At 41.8% G+C, this 21,621-nt stretch overlaps 1 protein-coding gene across 2 annotated transcripts in view; it reads right to left on the bottom strand.

Annotated features, from left to right (window-relative positions):
• LOC139766831 (dysbindin protein homolog) overlaps positions 1-21,621 on the bottom strand; it is a 28,193-nt gene that overhangs the window by 2,256 nt on the left and 4,316 nt on the right. For both annotated transcript variants that reach the window (XM_071695777.1, XM_071695776.1), the window contains exons 3-5: positions 19,364-19,496; positions 13,021-13,176; positions 152-292 (exon numbers count right to left, since the gene is read on the bottom strand). In XM_071695777.1, the coding sequence (XP_071551878.1) occupies positions 152-292; positions 13,021-13,176; positions 19,364-19,496 (430 nt within the window). The remainder of the gene's footprint in view (positions 1-151; positions 293-13,020; positions 13,177-19,363; positions 19,497-21,621) is intronic.

The raw sequence follows: 21,621 nt of genomic DNA, 5'->3' as shown, positions 1-21,621 counted from the left end.
AAGATTACATAAATGAGATTGTACTTACATGAGCATGGCTGAAAACTGGTGAGATGATGTAAACTATGCTCGAAAGTGTAAGATGCAAGAAGGCTGGTAATCGTACTTTCTAGTTGCAACTAATCATCTATGAATAACTAAATGGACTTACTTGTTATCTGACCAAGTTCTTTGTAATTTTTAATATCTTCACTAAATTGATCGGAGAAAACCTTCTCTCTCTCTTTTCGTTCATTTTCTTGATGTTTCTCCAAAGCAACCATCTTGGCTTGGTGAGTCATAGTAAGTTCACCTGCAAAAAATTTCTACTGATGCCTTTTACTACACAAACTAGAGCATATTCCAATGGCTTTGGCATAAGTGAAAAGATATATTTATTTTTTTTATTATACTTTGTCGCTGTCTCCCGCGTTTGCGAGGTAGCGCAAGGAAACAGACGAAAGAAATGGCCCAACCCCCCCCATACACATGTATATACATACGTCCACACACGCAAATATACATACCTACACAGCTTTCCATGGTTTACCCCAGACGCTTCACATGCCTTGATTCAATCCACTGACAGCACGTCAACCCCGGTATACCACATCGCTCCAATTCACTCTGTTCTTTGCCCTCCTTTCACCCTCCTGCATGTTCAGGCCCCGATCACACAAAATCTTTTTCACTCCTTTCCACCTCCAATTTGGTCTCCCTCTTCTCCTCGTTCCCTCCACCTCCGACACATATATCCTCTTGGTCAATCTTTCCTCACTCATTCTCTCCACGTGCCCAAACCACTTCAAAACACCCTCTTCTGCTCTCTCAACCACGCTCTTTTTATTTCCACACATCTCTCTTACCCTTACGTTACTCACTCGATCAAACCACCTCACACCACACATTGTCCTCAAACATCTCATTTCCAGCACATCCATCCTCCTGCGCACAACTCTATCCATAGCCCACGCCTCGCAACCATACAACATTGTTGGAACCACTATTCCTTCAAACATACCCATTTTTGCTTTCCGAGATAATGTTCTCGACTTCCACACATTCTTCAAGGCCCCCAGAATTTTCGCCCCCTCCCCCACCCTATGATCCACTTCCGCTTCCATGGTTCCATCCGCTGCCAGATCCACTCCCAGATATCTAAAACACTTTACTTCCTCCAGTTTTTCTCCATTCAAACTCACCTCCCAATTGACTTGACCCTCAACCCTACTGTACCTAATAACCTTGCTCTTATTCACATTTACTCTTAACTTTCTTCTTCCACACACTTTACCAAACTCAGTCACCAGCTTCTGCAGTTTCTCACATGAATCAGCCACCAGCGCTGTATCATCAGCGAACAACAACTGACTCACTTCCCAAGCTCTCTCATCCCCAACAGACTTCATACTTGCCCCTCTTTCCAAAACTCTTGCATTTACCTCCCTAACAACCCCATCCATAAACAAATTAAACAACCATGGAGACATCACACACCCCTGCCGCAAACCTACATTCACTGAGAACCAATCACTTTCCTCTCTTCCTACATGTACACATGCCTTACATCCTCGATAAAAACTTTTCACTGCTTCTAACAACTTTCCTCCCACACCATATATTCTTAATACCTTCCACAGAGCATCTCTATCAACTCTATCATATGCCTTCTCCAGATCCATAAATGCTACATACAAATCCATTTGCTTTTCTAAGTATTTCTCACATACATTCTTCAAAGCAAACACCTGATCCACACATCCTCTACCACTTCTGAAACCACATTGCTCTTCCCCAATCTGATGCTCTGTACATGCCTTCACCCTCTCAATCAATACCCTCCCATATAATTTACCAGGAATACTCAACAAACTTATACCTCTGTAATTTGAGCACTCACTCTTATCCCCTTTGCCTTTGTACAATGGCACTATGCACGCATTCCGCCAATCCTCAATACACCAAGGCAACAATGACTTACTAAAGTAATAGGTAATGACACATACTATTAACCTTGGATATCAATAATCCATCATAATTTAACCTAAGCTTTAAATTTAAGACTTTGTAAATGGTAATCCTATGTGTCTACTTCTGTTGCTGGTACTGGCTTCTATGTGAGATCATAAATCATAAAAAAAAAAAATTCCTAGAATTTTTACATTGGCAAAGTATTTCCAGATGGCACAAAGTTTATAGATGTAAAGTTACTGCACAGACAATCCCTAATGTTCACCTATGTAGCCTCCATTATTTCCAGACCCATCAACATCCTTAAGAAGTATATCCTAAGTATCACCATGTATCTCCTGAGGGGAAAAAATGAGGCTCTCATGTCATCTCTACATATTACTCAAAGAATCATAATGCAGTCTCTCTCTCCACAAATTTGGAAAAAAAAAAGACGACAGAGGTAGGAAAATGATTCAAAAAGAATAAGCATGACATTAATGGATCAATACAAATCAGCATTCCATATAAAACAAAGAACATATCTATAATAAATCATCTAATCAATATGTCACCTACACCTGCCACCCGAAGGTTAAGCTACACCTGCCACCCGAAGGTTGCGCTGGATGCCGTATTCATGAAAAGAAGAAGAGAGTCCAGAGTTTAAGACGATGGCACCAGTAGCGTATCTCGGTCGGCGGCGCCATGTGTACCCCTCAACCCTAACCCCACCCACCCCTTTGTGGCGCTCTCGGGGCCTCTCAGTCAGCATGAAAGCAACTGCAAGACCAGAACCATCGCTTTTGCGCTAACTGCTGGTAAACAGCAACCCGGAATTATTCCCTGAAACAACGCTTGGAAGGAGGCAGAAGTGATATTGTGACAGTGATTGTGTCAGCGTCGCGTCGCCTCGCTGCAGTGTATCGAGACAGACTTCCCCAGAACTTTTTAAAGGGGAAGTAAATGTTTATAGTTGTGTTACTGGAGTGATAGTTTTCATGCATGGTGTTTTGACAAGAAAATAGTGAAGTTGGAGAAAAATGTAGCTTAGACACTGAAGCTTATTGATTCAGTGGTGAAATTGATGAGAACTGCTATTGACGTTTGTGTGAATAAATTGTACATTTCCTTTTCCATAGCCAGAGGTTGAACCATTATGTGACGTTCATTTTTTCATTCATTTCAAGCTAAAAGTTTGTTTTCTAAATTGTTTCTTACATTTTTCATATGTATATATATGTATGTGTGTGTGTGTGTGTATGTGCGTATGTGTGTGTATGTGTGTGTGTGTGTGTGTGTGTATATATATATGTATATTATCCCTGGGGATAGGGGTGAAAGAATACTTCCCACGTATTCCTCGCGTGTCGTAGAAAGCGACTAGAGGGGACGGGAGCGGGGGGCCGGAAATCCTCCCCTCCTTGTATTAACTTTCTAAAATGGGAAACAGAAGAAGGAGTCATGCGGGGAGTGCTCATCCTCCTCGAAGGCTCAGAGTGGGGTGCCTAAATGTGTGTGGATGTAACCAAGATGTGAAAAAAGGAGAGATAGGTAGTATGTTTGAGGAAAGGAACCTGGATGTTTTGGCTCTGAGTGAAACGAAGCTCAAGGGTAAAGGGGAAGAGTGGTTTGGAAATGTCTGGGGAGTGAAGTCAGGGGTTAGTGAGAGGACAAGAGCAAGGGAAGGAGTAGCAATACTCCTGAAACAGGAGTTGTGGGAGTATGTGATAGAATGTAAGAAAGTAAATTCTCGATTAATATGGGTAAAATTGAAAGTTGATGGAGAGAGGTGGGTGATTATTGGTGCATATGCACCTGGGCATGAGAAGAAAGATCATGAGAGGCAAGTGATTTGGGAGCAGCTAAATGAGTGTGTTAGCGGTTTTGATGCACGAGACCGGGTTATAGTGATGGGTGATTTGAATGCAAAGGTGAGTAATGTGGCAGTTGAGGGAATAATTGGTATGCATGGGGTGTTCAGTGTTGTAAATGGAAATGGTGAAGAGCTTGTAGATTTATGTGCTGAAAAAGGACTGATGATTGGGAATACCTGGTTTAAAAAGCGAGATATACATAAGTATACTTATGTAAGTAGGAGAGATGGCCAGAGAGCGTTATTGGATTACGTGTTAATTGACAGGCGTGCGAAAGAGAGACTTTTGGATGTCAATGTGCTGAGAGGTGCAACTGGAGGGATGTCTGATCATTATCTTGTGGAGGCTAAGGTGAAGATTAGTATGGGTTTTCAGAAAAGAAGAGTGAATGTTGGGGTGAAGAAGGTGGTGAGAGTAAGTGAGCTTGGGAAGGAGACCTGTGTGAGGAAGTATCAGGAGAGACTGTGTACAGAATGGAAAAAGGTGAGAACAATGGAAGTAAGGGGAGTGGGGGAGGAATGGGATGTATTTAGGGAATCAGTGATGGATTGCGCAAAAGATGCTTGTGGCATGAGAAGAGTGGGAGGTGGGCTGCTTAGAAAGGGTAGTGAGTGGTGGGATGAAGAAGTAAGAGTATTAGTGAAAGAGAAGAGAGAGGCATTTGGACGATTTTTGCAGGGAAAAAATGCAATTGAGTGGGAGAAGTATAAAAGAAAGAGACAGGAGGTCAAGAGAAAGGTGCGAGAGGTGAAAAAAAGGGCAAATGAGAGTTGGGGTGAGAGACTATCAGTAAATTTTAGGGAGAATAAAAAGATGTTCTGGAGGGAGGTAAATAGGGTGCGTAAGAAAAGGGAGCAAATGGGAACTTCAGTGAAGGGCGTAAATGGGGAGGTGATAACAAGTAGTGGTGATGTGAGAAGGAGATGGAATGAGTATTTTGAAGGTTTGTTGAATGTGTCTGATGACAGAGTGGCAGATATAGGGTGTTTGGGTCGAGGTGGTGTGCAAAGTGAGAGGGTTAGGGAAAATGATTTGGTAAACAGAGAAGAGGTAGTAAAAGCTTTGCGGAAGATGAAAGCCGGCAAGGCAGCAGGTTTGGATGGTATTGCAGTGGAATTTATTAAAAAAGGGGGTGACTGTGTTGTTGACTGGTTGGTAAGGTTATTTAATGTGTGTATGACTCATGGTGAGGTGCCTGAGGATTGGCGGAATGCGTGCATAGTGCCATTGTACAAAGGCAAAGGGGATAAGAGTGAGTGCTCAAATTACAGAGGTATAAGTTTGTTGAGTATTCCTGGTAAATTATATGGGAGGGTATTGATTGAGAGGGTGAAGGCATGTACAGAGCATCAGATTGGGGAAGAGCAGTGTGGTTTTCAGAAGTGGTAGAGGATGTGTGGATCAGGTGTTTGCTTTGAAGAATGTATGTGAGAAATACTTAGAAAAGCAAATGGATTTGTATGTAGCATTTATGGATCTGGAGAAGGCATATGATAGAGTTGATAGAGATGCTCTGTGGAAGGTATTAAGAATATATGGTGTGGGAGGCAAGTTGTTAGAAGCAGTTAAAGGTTTTTATCGAGGATGTAAGGCATGTGTACGTGTAGGAAGAGAGGAAAGTGATTGGTTCTCAGTGAATGTAGGTTTGCGGCAGGGGTGTGTGATGTCTCCATGGTTGTTTAATTTGTTTATGGATGGGGTTGTTAGGGAGGTAAATGCAAGAGTCTTGGAAAGAGGGGCAAGTATGAAGTCTGTTGGGGATGAGAGAGCTTGGGAAGTGAGTCAGTTGTTGTTCGCTGATGATACAGCGCTGGTGGCGGATTCATGTGAGAAACTGCAGAAGCTGGTGACGGAGTTTGGTAAAGTGTGTGGAAGAAGAAAGTTAAGAGTAAATGTGAATAAGAGCAAGGTTATTAGGTACAGTAGGGTTGAGGGTCAAGTCAATTGGGAGGTGAGTTTGAATGGAGAAAAACTGGAGGAAGTGAAGTGTTTTAGATATCTGGGAGTGGATCTGTCAGCGGATGGAACCATGGAAGCGGACGTGGATCATAGGGTGGGGGAGGGGGCGAAAATTTTGGGAGCCTTGAAAAATGTGTGGAAGTCGAGAACATTATCTCGGAAAGCAAAAATGGGTATGTTTGAAGGAATAGTGGTTCCAACAATGTTGTATGGTTGCGAGGCGTGGGCTATGGATAGAGTTGTGCGCAGGAGGATGGATGTGCTGGAAATGAGATGTTTGAGGACAATGTGTGGTGTGAGGTGGTTTGATCGAGTAAGTAACGTAAGGGTAAGAGAGATGTGTGGAAATAAAAAGAGCGTGGTTGAGAGAGCAGAAGAGGGTGTTTTGAAATGGTTTGGGCACATGGAGAGAATGAGTGAGGAAAGATTGACCAAGAGGATATATGTGTCGGAGGTGGAGGGAACGAGGAGAAGAGGGAGACCAAATTGGAGGTGGAAAGATGGAGTGAAAAGGATTTTGTGTGATCGGGGCCTGAACATGCAGGAGGGTGAAAGGAGGGCCAGGAATAGAGTGAATTGGAGCGATGTGGTATACAGGGGTTGACGTGCTGTCAGTGGATTGAATCAAGGCATGTGAAGCATCCGGGGTAAACCATGGAAAGCTGTGTAGGTATGTATATTTGCGTGTGTGGAGGTGTGTATGTACATGTGTATGGGGGGGGTTGGGCCATTTCTTTCGTCTGTTTCCTTGCGCTACCTCGCAAACACGGGAGACAGCGACGATGTATAAAAAAAAAAAAAAAAAAAAAAAATATGTCAAGAATGCTTTCACAGATGTTAAAGTACCATAACTGAGATATGAAAGCAACAGATAAAGTAAGAGATAACTCAGCAACAACATCAGATGAAATTCCAGCATTCTTCTTAAAAATTTTAAAGAGATCTATAGAAAACCATTGGTGTTAATGAGACAGAACCTGGATAATGGCAGTAAAGATAAAATATACAAAATGTCATTGATATAAGGGGCATTCAAGCTTCAACAGGAAGAGTATAAAACTGGTTGGGTGCTTATGTAGGTTGAGGATACCAAGAGGTTGTATTTGGCTTATGAGTAATTCACTTTGGGGATTATAGGTGTGAGAGTAGTGCCAAGTGAAATACTGAGCATTGAAATCTCCTCAGCAATAGGAGTTGAGTAAAGGTCATATTTTACATTTATATTATTTTTTATTATACTTTGTCGCTGTCTCCCGCGTTTGCGAGGTAGCGCAAGGAAACAGACGAAAGAAATGGCCCAACCCCCCCCATACACATGTATATACATACGTCCACACACGCAAATATACATACCTACACAGCTTTCCATGGTTTACACCAGACGCTTCACATGCCCTGATTCAACCCACTGACAGCACGTCAACCCCGGTATACCACATCGCTCCAATTCACTCTGTTCTTTGCCCTCCTTTCACCCTCCTGCATGTTCAGGCCCCGATCACACAAAATCTTTTTCACTCCTTCTTTCCACCTCCAATTTGGTCTCCCTCTTCTCCTCGTTCCCTCCACCTCCGACACATATATCCTCTTGGTCAATCTTTCCTCACTCATTCTCTCCATGTGCCCAAACCACTTCAAAACACCCTCTTCTGCTCTCTCAACCACGCTCTTTTTATTTCCACACATCTCTCTTACCCTTACGTTACTCACTCGATCAAACCACCTCACATCACACATTGTCCTCAAACATCTCATTTCAAGCACATCCATCCTCCTGCGCACAACTCTATCCATAGCCCACGCCTCGCAACCATACAACATTGTTGGAACCACTATTCCTTCAAACATACCCATTTTTGCTTTCCGAGATAATGTTCTCGACTTCCACACATTCTTCAAGGCCCCCAGAATTTTCGCCCCCTCCCCCACCCTATGATCCACTTCCGCTTCCATGGTTCCATCCGCTGCCAGATCCACTCCCAGATATCTAAAACACTTCACTTCCTCCAGTTTTTCTCCATTCAAACTCACCTCCCAATTGACTTGACCCTCAACCCTACTGTACCTAATAACCTTGCTCTTATTCACATTTACTCTTAACTTTCTTCTTCCACACACTTTACCAAACTCAGTCACCAGCTTCTGCAGTTTCTCACATGAATCAGCCACCAGCGCTGTATCATCAGCGAACAACAACTGACTCACTTCCCAAGCTCTCTCATCCCCAACAGACTTCATACTTGCCCCTCTTTCCAAAACTCTTGCATTTACCTCCCTAACAACCCCATCCATAAACAAATTAAACAACCATGGAGACATCACACACCCCTGCCGCAAACCTACATTCACTGAGAACCAATCACTTTCCTTTCTTCCTACACATACACATGCCTTACATCCTCGATAAAAACTTTTCACTGCTTCTAACAACTTTCCTCCCACACCATATATTCTTAATACCTTCCACAGAGCATCTCTATCAACTCTATTTTACATATTTCACTGATATACAAGGGAGAATCTGCACTTCAGCAGGATTAGTATAAACCTGATCGGCTGCAAGCACATTTTGAATATACTGGGACCTCTTGAAAGACATGATAGATGTGTTCTTGGAAAAAAAAAAAGACGACAGAGGTAGGAAAATGATTCAAAAAGAATAAGCATGACATTAATGGATCAATAAAATCAGCATTCCATATAAAACAAAGAACATATCTATAATAAATCATCTAATCAATATGTCACCTACACCTGCCACCCGAAGGTTAAGCTACACCTGCCACCCGAAGGTTAAGCTACACCTGCCACCCGAAGGTTAAGCTACACCTGCCACCCGAAGGTTAAGCTACACCTGCCACCCGAAGGTTAAGCTACACCTGCCACCCGAAGGTTAAGCTACACCTGCCACCCGAAGGTTAAGCTACACCTGCCACCCGAAGGTTAAGCTACACCTGCCACCCGAAGGTTGCGCTGGATGCCGTATTCATGAAAAGAAGAAGAGAGTCCAGAGTTTAAGACGATGGCACCAGTAGCGTATCTCGGTCGGCGGCGCCATGTGTACCCTCAACCCTAACCCCACCCACCCCTTTGTGGCGCTCTCGGGGCCTCTCAGTCAGCATGAAAGCAACTGCAAGACCAGAACCATCGCTTTTGCGCTAACTGCTGGTAAACAGCAACCCGGAATTATTCCCTGAAACAACGCTTGGAAGGAGGCAGAAGTGATATTGTGACAGTGATTGTGTCAGCGTCGCGTCGCCTCGCTGCAGTGTATCGAGACAGACTTCCCCAGAACTTTTTAAAGGGGAAGTAAATGTTTATAGTTGTGTTACTGGAGTGATAGTTTTCATGCATGGTGTTTTGACAAGAAAATAGTGAAGTTGGAGAAAAATGTAGCTTAGACACTGAAGCTTATTGATTCAGTGGTGAAATTGATGAGAACTGCTATTGACGTTTGTGTGAATAAATTGTACATTTCCTTTTCCATAGCCAGAGGTTGAACCATTATGTGACGTTCATTTTTTCATTCATTTCAAGCTAAAAGTTTGTTTTCTAAATTGTTTCTTACATTTTTCATATGTATATATATGTATGTGTGTGTGTGTGTATATATATATGTATATTATCCCTGGGGATAGGGGTGAAAGAATACTTCCCACGTATTCCTCGCGTGTCGTAGAAAGCGACTAGAGGGGACGGGAGCGGGGGCCGGAAATCCTCCCCTCCTTGTATTAACTTTCTAAAATGGGAAACAGAAGAAGGAGTCACGCGGGAGTGCTCATCCTCCTCGAAGGCTCAGAGTGGGGTGCCTAAATGTGTGTGGATGTAACCAAGATGTGAAAAAAGGAGAGATAGGTAGTATGTTTGAGGAAAGGAACCTGGATGTTTTGGCTCTGAGTGAAACGAAGCTCAAGGGTAAAGGGGAAGAGTGGTTTGGAAATGTCTGGGGAGTGAAGTCAGGGGTTAGTGAGAGGACAAGAGCAAGGGAAGGAGTAGCAATACTCCTGAAACAGGAGTTGTGGGAGTATGTGATAGAATGTAAGAAAGTAAATTCTCGATTAATATGGGTAAAATTGAAAGTTGATGGAGAGAGGTGGGTGATTATTGGTGCATATGCACCTGGGATGAGAAGAAAGATCATGAGAGGCAAGTGTTTTGGGAGCAGCTAAATGAGTGTGTTAGCGGTTTTGATGCACGAGACCGGGTTATAGTGATGGGTGATTTGAATGCAAAGGTGAGTAATGTGGCAGTTGAGGGAATAATTGGTATGCATGAGGGTGTTCAGTGTTGTAAATGGAAATGGTGAAGCGCTTGTAGATTTATGTGCTGAAAAAGGACTGATGATTGGGAATACCTGGTTTAAAAAGCGAGATATACATAAGTATACTTATGTAAGTAGGAGAGATGGCCAGAGAGCGTTATTGGATTACGTGTTAATTGACAGGCGTGCGGAAAAGAGGGACTTTTGGATGTCAATGTGCTGAGAGGTGCAACTGGAGGGATGTCTGATCATTATCTTGTGGAGGCTAAGGTGAAGATTAGTATGGGTTTTCAGAAAAGAAGAGTGAATGTTGGGGTGAAGAAGGTGGTGAGAGTAAGTGAGCTTGGGAAGGAGACCTGTGTGAGGAAGTATCAGGAGAGACTGTGTACAGAATGGAAAAAGGTGAGAACAATGGAAGTAAGGGGAGTGGGGGAGGAATGGGATGTATTTAGGGAATCAGTGATGGATTGCGCAAAAGATGCTTGTGGCATGAGAAGAGTGGGAGGTGGGCTGCTTAGAAGGGTAGTGAGTGGTGGGATGAAGAAGTAAGAGTATTAGTGAAAGAGAAGAAAGGCATTTGGACGATTTTTGCAGGGAAAAAATGCAATTGAGTGGGAGAAGTATAAAAGAAAGAGACAGGAGGTCAAGAGAAAGGTGCGAGAGGTGAAAAAAAGGGCAAATGAGAGTTGGGGTGAGAGACTATCAGTAAATTTTGAGAGCTTCACTTACAGATCCAAGAAATAACATGCTACTGTGTTCCACCTTTTGCTTTTCTTTGTAGCCTTCTAATATATTCAATTATTACTAAAAGTAACACTGCAGTATCATCCTAATCACCCTCACTGTACACATGAAAGCCATGGCTATGTTTGTCAATTTACTGACACAGTATTGATTTAAAAGTCCTCAAGAGGACTTAGGACAAATGTTAAGTTTTTCATTTCTCTAATGCATCCTGTTCTTCTACGTACATAAAAGAATTAATAATAATATTAATAATAATAATAACTATATCAATAATGATAATGTCTAACTAAGCTTCAGATCAGTACCTTCACTACATCCAGAAATGCGTATATTCTAATTCTAAAACTGTTTGGCTGGTTCAGCTTCACTAATACTTCTTTGCACTAAACTTCTCTCTCACACCACCTGTACCAAGGGAAATAGATGGTTCTGAAAGACAGCGCTGGATGAGTCCACTATGCCAACAGATTCTGCTGAGGACCTGAGTGAGGCATAGGTGGTGTGAGGAGGCCTACTTGGATATGTGATGCATTTTATGAATGCTAAAGTTAGTGCACAATTCAAAACAGTAGCACAGGAATCTAATATCATATGATGTATGTTACAGGTGACTGTAAACCATCATATGATATGTGAAGGATATTTAAGGGTTAAACAAAGTATTCCCAACAACCATTTCACTTTCAAGATATAACTCAACAAGATGTTCACCATCTTCATTTACACTGGGTATCCCAAGCCCTTAATTATACCCTCTACAGCCACATCAACCACTCTTGCATTCAAAATCTCCCACCACTTGCATCAAAATGGCTGACGAACTCAGTCAGATCCTCCCAGAACACTTGCCTCTCTTCCTTACTCCTCTCCATACCAGATGCATAAATGCTGACTCTCACCCATCTTCCATATCCACTTTCATTCTCATCTACATCAACCTGGAACTCACTTTCTTATATTCTTCAACTCTTTTGGTGTGCAACTGATTTTCTTTTTTCTTCTCTTTTGGCATCTCCAGTGCACAAGAAAAAAATCTTTTTAATGAAAAATATATAGAAAATATAAACATCTTTTATTTCAAGAATCAAGACAACTATTACTAGTTTATGAAAAGCACATTAGCTACCAGACTGATCAATCCTAAAGCATATACGTTGCACAAGCCTCCTTTGTGTAACATACTCTCTTTGCACGATTTTGTGCAGAAAAACTATCAAAACCATTGTTTTTTCTTAAGAATTATGAGTTAAACATTTTTAATGTATGCAAAATACATTATTCACCATATTAGCAAATCCTAATTTGGTATGGCTGTGGTTGGAGCATGACAGTGGGTGCTACAGGTAAGAATGAGCACCAAAGACTCAATGAGGCCCTAGAAAAAGCACACAACTACACATTATGATCAAGAATAGGTTTCCAAAACCTCAAGACAGCTCCTGTGATTCATCTATTGTCTGGGATACTAGCTTTGGCAGCACAAAAGAGCTTACAATAAACACAGAATCCATCTTGTGCTGTGAAATTAAGTATGTTGATAGGCATTTGTAGCACCCTGCTATATATCAGTTAACTGACGTCCATAAAGCCAAGAGTTGATACATCCCAAAAATTCCTCCTTCAGCTAAAGTGCCACCCAATCCTTTGTTCCCACCTTCAAATCAATCCTAATCTTTTTCTACAGGGGAATCCCTGAACTATTCATACCCCTTACCCTTGAGCTTTGTTTCGCTCAGGACTAGAACATCCACAATTCTGTTCCCAAACATACCACCTAACTCACTCTTCTTATCATGGTTACACCCATGCACATTCAAGCACCCCTGCCTCAGCCTTCAAGGAGGATGAGCATTTGTCCCTTAACTGGCTCCCTCTTCTGTTCCCACTTTTAGAAATTGAAGTACAAGGAAGGGAAGGTTTACAGTTCCCACTCCCATCCCTTTCAGTTGCCTTCTATGACATGCTGGAGATCCAAGGGTAGCATTCTTTCTCCCTCATTCCTTGATAAAGGGAGATATCTCAGCAAAACTTTCTATATAACTTACTTTTTACATTTCTACTATGATGAAATCCAGTATGTTAGATTTCAAATGATACAAGTGAAAACTAAGTGGAATGGATACTACTATAACATCATATTGGTACAAAGTATGAGTAAAGATTGTATTAACCAGATAATACACTAAAACCAAGTCAAGAAACTACCCAACTGAGTAAATTTAACTGTTCTCTAAATATAAAACTTACCTTTAAGAACATTAAGCCTATGTGTGTGTTTTTCCCGTGCCAAAGCAAGGCTTAACCGTAGGTCAAGTGTTTGTTCCTGAAGGGAAAGTTCTTCATCCAAGTCCTCAAGAGCCAAGAGGCCACCTTCAACCTCCTCAAAGAGTCCTCGCATAGAACCTGTTCAAAGAAAAATTAGCAATAGTTTTTGTTTATTATACTGTGTCACTGTCTCCCGCGTTAGCGAGGTAGTGCAAGGAAACAGACGAAAGAACGGCCCAACCCACCCACATACACATGTATATACATAAATGCCTACACACGCACACATACATACCTATAAATTTCAACATATACATACATATACACACACAGACATATACATATATACACATGAACATATTCATACATGCTGCCTGAATTCATCCATTCCCACCGCCACCCCACCACACATGAAGTGACACCCCCTTCCCCCCACGTGCATGCGAGGTAGCACTAGGACAAGACAACAAAGGCCACATTCGTCCACACTCATACTCTAACTGTCATGTGTAATGCACTGAAACCACAGCTCCCTTTCCACATCCAGGCCCACAAAACTTTCCATGGTTTACCCCAAACGCTTCACATGCCCTGGTTCGAGCCATTGACAGCACATCTACCCTGGTATACCACATCATTCCAATTCAATTTATTCCTTGCATGCCTTTCACCCTCCTGTATGTTCAGGTCCAGATCGCTCAAAATCTTTTTTCACTCCATCCTTCTACCTCCAATTTGGTCTCCCACTTCTCCTCGTTCCCTCAACCTCTGACACATATATCCTCCTTGTCAATCTTTTCCCACTCACTCTCTCCATGTGACCAACCACTCCAACACACCTCTTCTCTCTCAACCACACCCTCCTTATCATCACACATCTCCCTCACCTTTTCATTACTTACTCGATCAAACCACCTCACACCACATATTGTCCTCAAACATCTAATTTTCAACACATCCACCCTCCTCTGCACAACCCCATCCATTGCCCACGTCTCACAACCATATAAAATTGCTAGAACTATCATTCCCTCAAACATACCCACTTTTGCTCTCCAAGACAACGTTCTTGCCCTCCACACACTCTTCAATGCTCCTAGAACTTTCGCCCCCTCCCCCACCCTGTGACTCACTTCCACTTCCATGGTTCTATCCACTGCCAAATCCACTCCAAGACATCTAAAACACTTCACTTCCTCCAGCCTTTCTCCATTCAAACCCACCTCCCAATTTACTTGTCCCTCAACTCACTGAACCCAACAACCTTGCTCCTATTTACATTCACTCTCAGCTTTCTTCTTTCACACACTTCACCAAACTTGGTCACCAACTTCTGCATTTTCTCAACCAAATCAGCCACCAGCACTGGTGGTTGATTCAAAGAAAAATTATAGTAATATATTCAACATATACACATAAATCATTGCTTATAGTGGACCAGATTTGGTGTTGGGGCCAATCAACAGTCTCGTAATTGGCAAACATATTCAGGAAGGAGTTCACACCTTCTGGTAAGTCATTCACATAGATCAAGGAGAGTAATGGTCCCGGAACAAAACCCTGAAGCAATCCACTTGTGACTTCAACCCATTTTGAGAAAGCTCTCCTATGTCCTTTGCTCCCTTTCACAAAGATAATCTTCTATCCACTGAAGATGTCTCCACCTTATTTCTGCCCACTGATCCAGCCTCACCTTATTTCTGCCAAGTGGTCCAGCTTCTTAATCAGCCTCCCATGCAGTTCAATATCAAATGCCTTTAGGCAGTCCAGATATGAACAATCCATCCAACCTTCTATTTCTGGAATCAACTTTGTAATTACTGGTAACTATCTATACCGTATGGGGTGAGAATTTTACACTTATGGGATCCCAACAGTTGAGCACTCTCTGCTATCATACAAAATCTTAAATTTCTGTATGCTGTCTGCAATACCCATGTCTTCAGTCATTCTAGTCTATTCATGCATCACTCTCATAAGAAAAATGATTCTTCACATACTTTTTCTTACAAAGTTTCTTGCATAATCTAATCTTAAATCCTCAGATTGTTATATCCCTACATCACTAAAAAACTGATAACCGTCACTGTCATCAATGCTTTGAAACTTAAACACCATGATCAAGTCACCAATCAATTCTATTTTCCAAGGATGGAAAATTTGAGGCCTCTAGCCTTTCCCTGTAAGACCACACTTTCATACCTGACTGCTTACATTCAGTCTCTAGCTGTCTTGTGTAATGAGCCGAAACCAGAGCTCCCTATACACAAATTGGCCACACAGACCTTTCCATGCTTCACTCTGGACACTTCATATGTCTGGTTCAGTCCACTGACAGCATGTCAACCTCCATATATCACAATGTTCAAATTCACTCCTATCCCAGCATGAATTTTACCCTCCTGCATGTTTACACACTGATCACTCAAAATCTTTTTTATTCCATCCTTCCATCTCCAATTTAGTCTCAACATTATCTATGTTCCCTCCACTTCTGACAAAGTGATGACCACTATGACCACCTCAGACAGAGGATACTGTAGATACATACAGTGATGACCACTGTCCACCTCACACAGAGGTTACTGTAGATACATACAGTGATGACCACTATGACCACTGTACACAGAGGTTCCTCTCTGTCAACCTTTTCTCAAATATCCTCTCCATATGTCTAAATCAATTTAAGCACATCCTCTTCTGCTCTCTCAATCACACTCTTCCTACTATCATCTCATTACTTAATCAAACCATCCCACACCACATTTTGTCCTCAAACATTTAATTTCCAACACATCCTCCCTCCTCTGCACAGACTTATCTATAGCCCATGCCTCACATCCATATAATAATGTTGGGACAACTACAAATTCAAACATAACCATTCTTGCCCACTCGGATTACAATCTCTCTTTCAACACATTCTTCAGTGCTCGCAGAATCTTCAACCCCCCACCTACTCAAGACACTTCCACTTCCATGGCTCCATTTGCTGCCATGTCCACTCCCTGGTAATTAAAACGCTTCACTTCCTCCAATTATTCTCTATTCAAACTCACACCCCAACTAACTTGTCTGTCTGTCTATCCGTCTGTCTGTCTGTCTCTGTCTGTCTTTGTCTGTCTGTCTGTCTGTCTGTCTGTCTGTCTGTCTATCTATCTATCTATCTATCTATCTATCTATCTATCTATCTATCTATCTAGCATTCTGTCCACATACATACAACCTCTTCTTGTCATATATAACACTTGACAACACTTAACTCACACAACTCATTCTTCATAACTAGATTTTCCTGTGGTGAGCACTATGTGCTAGCCCTGTCTTTTGACAAAATGGTAGAAACAATAGTTGAAGTAGTTGGTAGGAACATTTAGGCAGGAGCATTAGGTAGAAACATTGGGTAGAAGCAGTAAGAACACTAGGCAGGAGTATTAGGTGGAAGTAGTCAATAGCAACATTAGGTAGCAGCCTCTGCCAACACTGTGCTAGAGCTGCAATCTGCCAGTTGCCTGTTAAGGGTGAGGCACTAATGGCTAAGAAGCAGCACTGGAGTTCATTAATTATGGAGACTATTGCCATGGCCACCCCCTTGAGGGAGCTCAAGATGGGACAGGCATCAGAGATATAACCTGCCCCTCAACCCTGCTAAACCTAATAACCTTGTTTATCTTAATAAGAGACAAAATCTTTGATTGAAATTTCATTAGAATCAGTCGTAAAATACAATATCATCTCAATTACTGCTGTAACATTTCAATGTTTATTTCATAGTATGCTACGTGAGTCCTGACAATCAAAAAAAAAATAAACCTCTGAAATCCCAAGCATTCATGTTCTACGTAGCAATTCCATTTTGTGCATCCATTTTCACGATAGTTTTTTGAATAAGTGATTTATTATCAATCGCTGAATCAGGTAAGATCCAACTGAAGAGAACTATGCAAAAAAACATACGAAAAACACTAAGTACTATATCATTCACCAAATATAGCATGAATACTTTGAATGGTGAAGGAAGTGAAGTGTTTTAGATATCTGGGAGTGGATCTGTCAGCGGATGGAACCATGGAAGCGGAAGTGGATCATAGGGTGGGGGAGGGGGCGAAAATTTTGGGAGCCTTGAAAAATGTGTGGAAGTCGAGAACATTATCTCGGAAAGCAAAAATGGGTATGTTTGAAGGAATAGTGGTTCCAACAATGTTGTATGGTTGCGAGGCGTGGGCTATGGATAGAGTTGTGCGCAGGAGGATGGATGTGCTGGAAATGAGATGTTTGAGGACAATGTGTGGTGTGAGGTGGTTTGATCGAGTAAGTAACGTAAGGGTAAGAGAGATGTGTGGAAATAAAAAGAGCGTGGTTGAGAGAGCAGAAGAGGGTGTTTTGAAATGGTTTGGGCACATGGAGAGAATGAGTGAGGAAAGATTGACCAAGAGGATATATGTGTCGGAGGTGGAGGGAACGAGGAGAAGAGGGAGACCAAATTGGAGGTGGAAAGATGGAGTGAAAAAGATTTTGTGTGATCGGGGCCTGAACATGCAGGAGGGTGAAAGGAGGGCAAGGAATAGAGTGAATTGGAGCGATGTGGTATACAGGGGTTGACGTGCTGTCAGTGGATTGAATCAAGGCATGTGAAGCGTCTGGGGTAAACCATGGAAAGCTGTGTAGGTATGTATATTTGCGTGTGTGGACGGGTGTATGTACATGTGTATGGGGGGGGGGGGCCATTTCTTTCGTCTGTTTCCTTGCGCTACCTCGCAAACGCGGGAGACAGCGACAAAGTATAAAAAAAAAAAAAAAAAAAAAAAAAAAACTTTGAATGGTAGGCAGTAATGAACTACAATGGAATTCCACCTCTTTCACTTATCTTTTCATATATTTTACCTTACTCATGCAATAGGCAAGAACCTACACAAGACAACTGTGTAGGGAAATATATGAAAAACATAATATATTGTATCATTCACCAATTACTGTTCAATATTTTGAACAATAAATTTTGAGCCAAGACTCCATGAAGACTGATGCTTGACCCATTGTCAATAATGGATCAAGTGTTGGTGCCTGCAATACTCAAGGAACATACAAGTTGGAATTTTAAATCTTAAATCTATCTATCTATATCTCTGATGCCTGTTCTCCAATCTAACCACTTCAAGGGGTGGCCACAGCAATACAGTCTCCATATGAGTGAACTCTAGTGCTGCTTCTTAGCCTTTAGTGCCTCACCCTTAAAGGGCCACTAGCAGAGGGCAACTCTAGCGCAGTGTTTGCAGAGGTTCCTACCTAATGTTGCTACTGACTACCTCAACCTAAAGCTCATGCTTAATGTTCCTCTCTATTACCTCTACCTAAACCTTCTACCTAATGCTCCTCCCTAAATGTTCTTCCCTACTACTTCTATCTACTGCTCCTACCATTTAGCCAAAAGGCAGGGCTAGCATACAGTGCTCACCACAGTAAAATTTACAGTTATGAAGAATGAGCTGTGTGAGTTAAGTGTTGTCTAGTGTTATGGATGACAAGGAGAGACTGAATGTCTGTGGACAGAATGCCAGTAGTCCACATATGGGTGAGGCAGAAAGAAAAGACAGCTACCTGCGTCAAAGGAGTGCAACTTGACAACTACTGAAGCACTGGTTCACTACACAGCCGTCACTAACCCTCCTAATACCCAGGAGGGTAGTGCTGGTAATATACGTCCCTGGTCAATGGCTGCCTACCAACTACTACCTAAATTTAAAATCTTAAATTCTTTTATTAATAGACTTTCCACTACCAGATAATCTAACCGCACTTTAATTAGTCCTACTTAAAGCCAGGCAGCCCATGCAAGATCTTCAAAACCTACAGTTGCTATGCAGTCATTCATTAACCCTCACTCACTCATTATCTGTAGAAATCTTTCTGAGTTTTTCTAGAAGCAAAAGAATCTCCACTTATCCCTGTCCTTACATGCCTCCCTTGCATACACCACTCCACACACTCTTCCACCATTTCTCTCCCTCCAGTAACTCTTCCTTTCTATTTCCCTAAGTTACAGGTGAACTTCCATACACTACTGAGATCTTCTCAATCAAAATTCTCAGCATATAAGACTTCACTGTTTATCAAACCTTTTCAACCATTTTTCCAACTTATTCCAACATCTTTATGAACTATCAAGGCTATGATTAACGTTACTCCATTTTCCACTGAATGGGCTGGCAATCTACAAATTGAAACTGTAACTGTTAACAAGCTGAGCTACATAATGGAATACATAGTGTTTGATATTAGTTATAATACTAGCAAAAGCAACTTACCATAAGCTCAGTCAACTCACCTATAGTAGCCAACATGGAATGTAACTGAGCCATGATGTTAGGCAAATGTGCTAAAAGGGAGTGGATCTCTGCCATCTGGCTGTGCTGATTTTCACACTCATCTGCCAGTGTTGTTATTGCACTATCAATATTCTGCAAACAAAATTTGTTAAGATTATCAAAATATATCTAAGTCTTCAACTTCAAAAACTATCTGTGAACAGTATGGAAAAAATGTGATTAATGCACAAAGCAATGGTCTACTAAGCATCAAAACAGAAAGGAGAGATTTCTTTAGTACTGTGACAAGGTGTAAGTACAAGGTAGGTAGTAACTGGTATGCAGCCACTGACTGGGGAGGTATATTACCAGTACTACCCGCTTGGGTATTAGAAGAATTAGTGATGGCTGCATAATGGGTCAGCACTTTAGTAGATGTCAAGTTGTACTTCTCTGACCCAGGCACCTGTCTTCTTTCTGGCTTACCCATACATGGACTGCTGGCATTCAGTCCACAAACTTAAAATCTCTCCTTGTCACACATAACACTTGACAACCCTTAACACAACTCATTCCTCAAAACTAGATTTCCTGCAGAGAGTGCTATGTGTTAGCCCTGCCTTTCAGAAAAACGGTAGTTAGAAGCAGTAGGTAGGAACATTAGGAAGGAGCATTTGGTAGAAACAATAGGTGGAAATAGTACAAAGGAACACTAAGTGGGAATTTTAGGCAGAAGTAGTAGGTATGAATATTAGGCATGAACATCAGGAGACACATTATGCAGTAGTTTATTTATGCAGAAGGCTCCAGTCACAGTCAGTGAGGCAGTGCCAGGAAACAGACAAAAAATGGCCCATCCGCTCACCGACACACACACACACACACATGTACAAACAAATGCCCATACACACATATACATATCAACATATGCACATATACATGCAAACAGATACACATACACAGAAAGGGTAAGAGAGATGTGTGAAAATAAAGAGTGTGGTTGATGAGAGCATAAGAGGGTGTGTTGAAATGGTTTGGACATATGGAAAGAATGTGATGACAAACTGACAAAGAGGATATATGTGTCAGTGGTGGAGGGAACAAGAAGCATGAGACCCAATTGGAGGTGGAAGAGTGGAGTGAAAAAGGTTTTGAGCAATCATGGGACTGAACATACAGGAGGGTGGAAGGCATGCAAGGGATACAGTGAATTGGAACGACGTGGTATACCATGGTGGACAGGCTATCAATGGACTGAACCAGGGCATGTGAAGCATCTGAGGTGAACCATGGAAAGGTCTGTGGGACCTGGATGTGGACAGGGAGCTCTGGTATTGGTGCATTACTTCTGCTTCCATGGTTCCATCCATTGATAAATCCACTCTCTGATATCTAAAACACTTCACTTCCTCCAGCTTTTCTCCATTCAAACTCAACTCCCAATTAACTTGTCCCTCAATCCTACCAAACCTAATAATATTGCTCTCATTCACATTTACTCTCAACTTTCTTCTTTCATACGCTTTACCAAACTCAGTCACCAACCTCTGCAGTTTCTCACCCAAATCAGCCACCAGCACTGTATCATTAGCGAACAACAACTGACTCACTTCCCAAGCCCTCTCATCCACAAAAGACTGCATACTTACCCCTCTCTCCAAAACTCTTGCATTCACCTCCTAAACACCCCATCCTTAAACAAATTAAACAACTATGGAGACATCACGCACCCCTGCTGCAAACTGACATTCACTGGGAAACAATCACTTTCCTCTCTTCCTACTCGTACACATACCTTACATCCTTGGTAAAAACTTTTCACTGCTACTAGCAACTTACCTCCCACACCATATACTCTTAATATCTTCCACAATGCATCTCTATCAATCCTATCATATGCCTTCTCTAATCCATAAATGCTACATACAAATCTATCTGCTTTTCTAAGTATTTCTCACATTCTTCACAGCAAACACCTGATCCACACATCCTCTACCACTTCTGAAACCACACTGATCTTCCCCAATCTGATGCTCTGTACATGCCTTTACGTAACCTCTTAATCAATACCCTCCCATGTAATTTCCCAGAAATACTCAACAAACTTATGCCTCTGTAATTTGAACACTCACTTTTATCCCCTTAGCTTTTGTACAATGGCGCTATGCATGCATTCCGCCAATCCTCTGACACTTCACCATGATCCATACATACAGTGAATATCCTTACCAACCAATCAACAATAAAGTCACCCCCTTTTTTAATAAATATACATCCC

Source organism: Panulirus ornatus, chromosome 58 (genome assembly GCF_036320965.1).
Source record: "Panulirus ornatus isolate Po-2019 chromosome 58, ASM3632096v1, whole genome shotgun sequence".
NCBI classification, from domain to species: Eukaryota; Metazoa; Arthropoda; class Malacostraca; order Decapoda; family Palinuridae; genus Panulirus; species Panulirus ornatus.
Note: the sequence above shows the minus strand (reverse complement) of the source record. Positions and strands in the feature narration are given on the sequence as shown.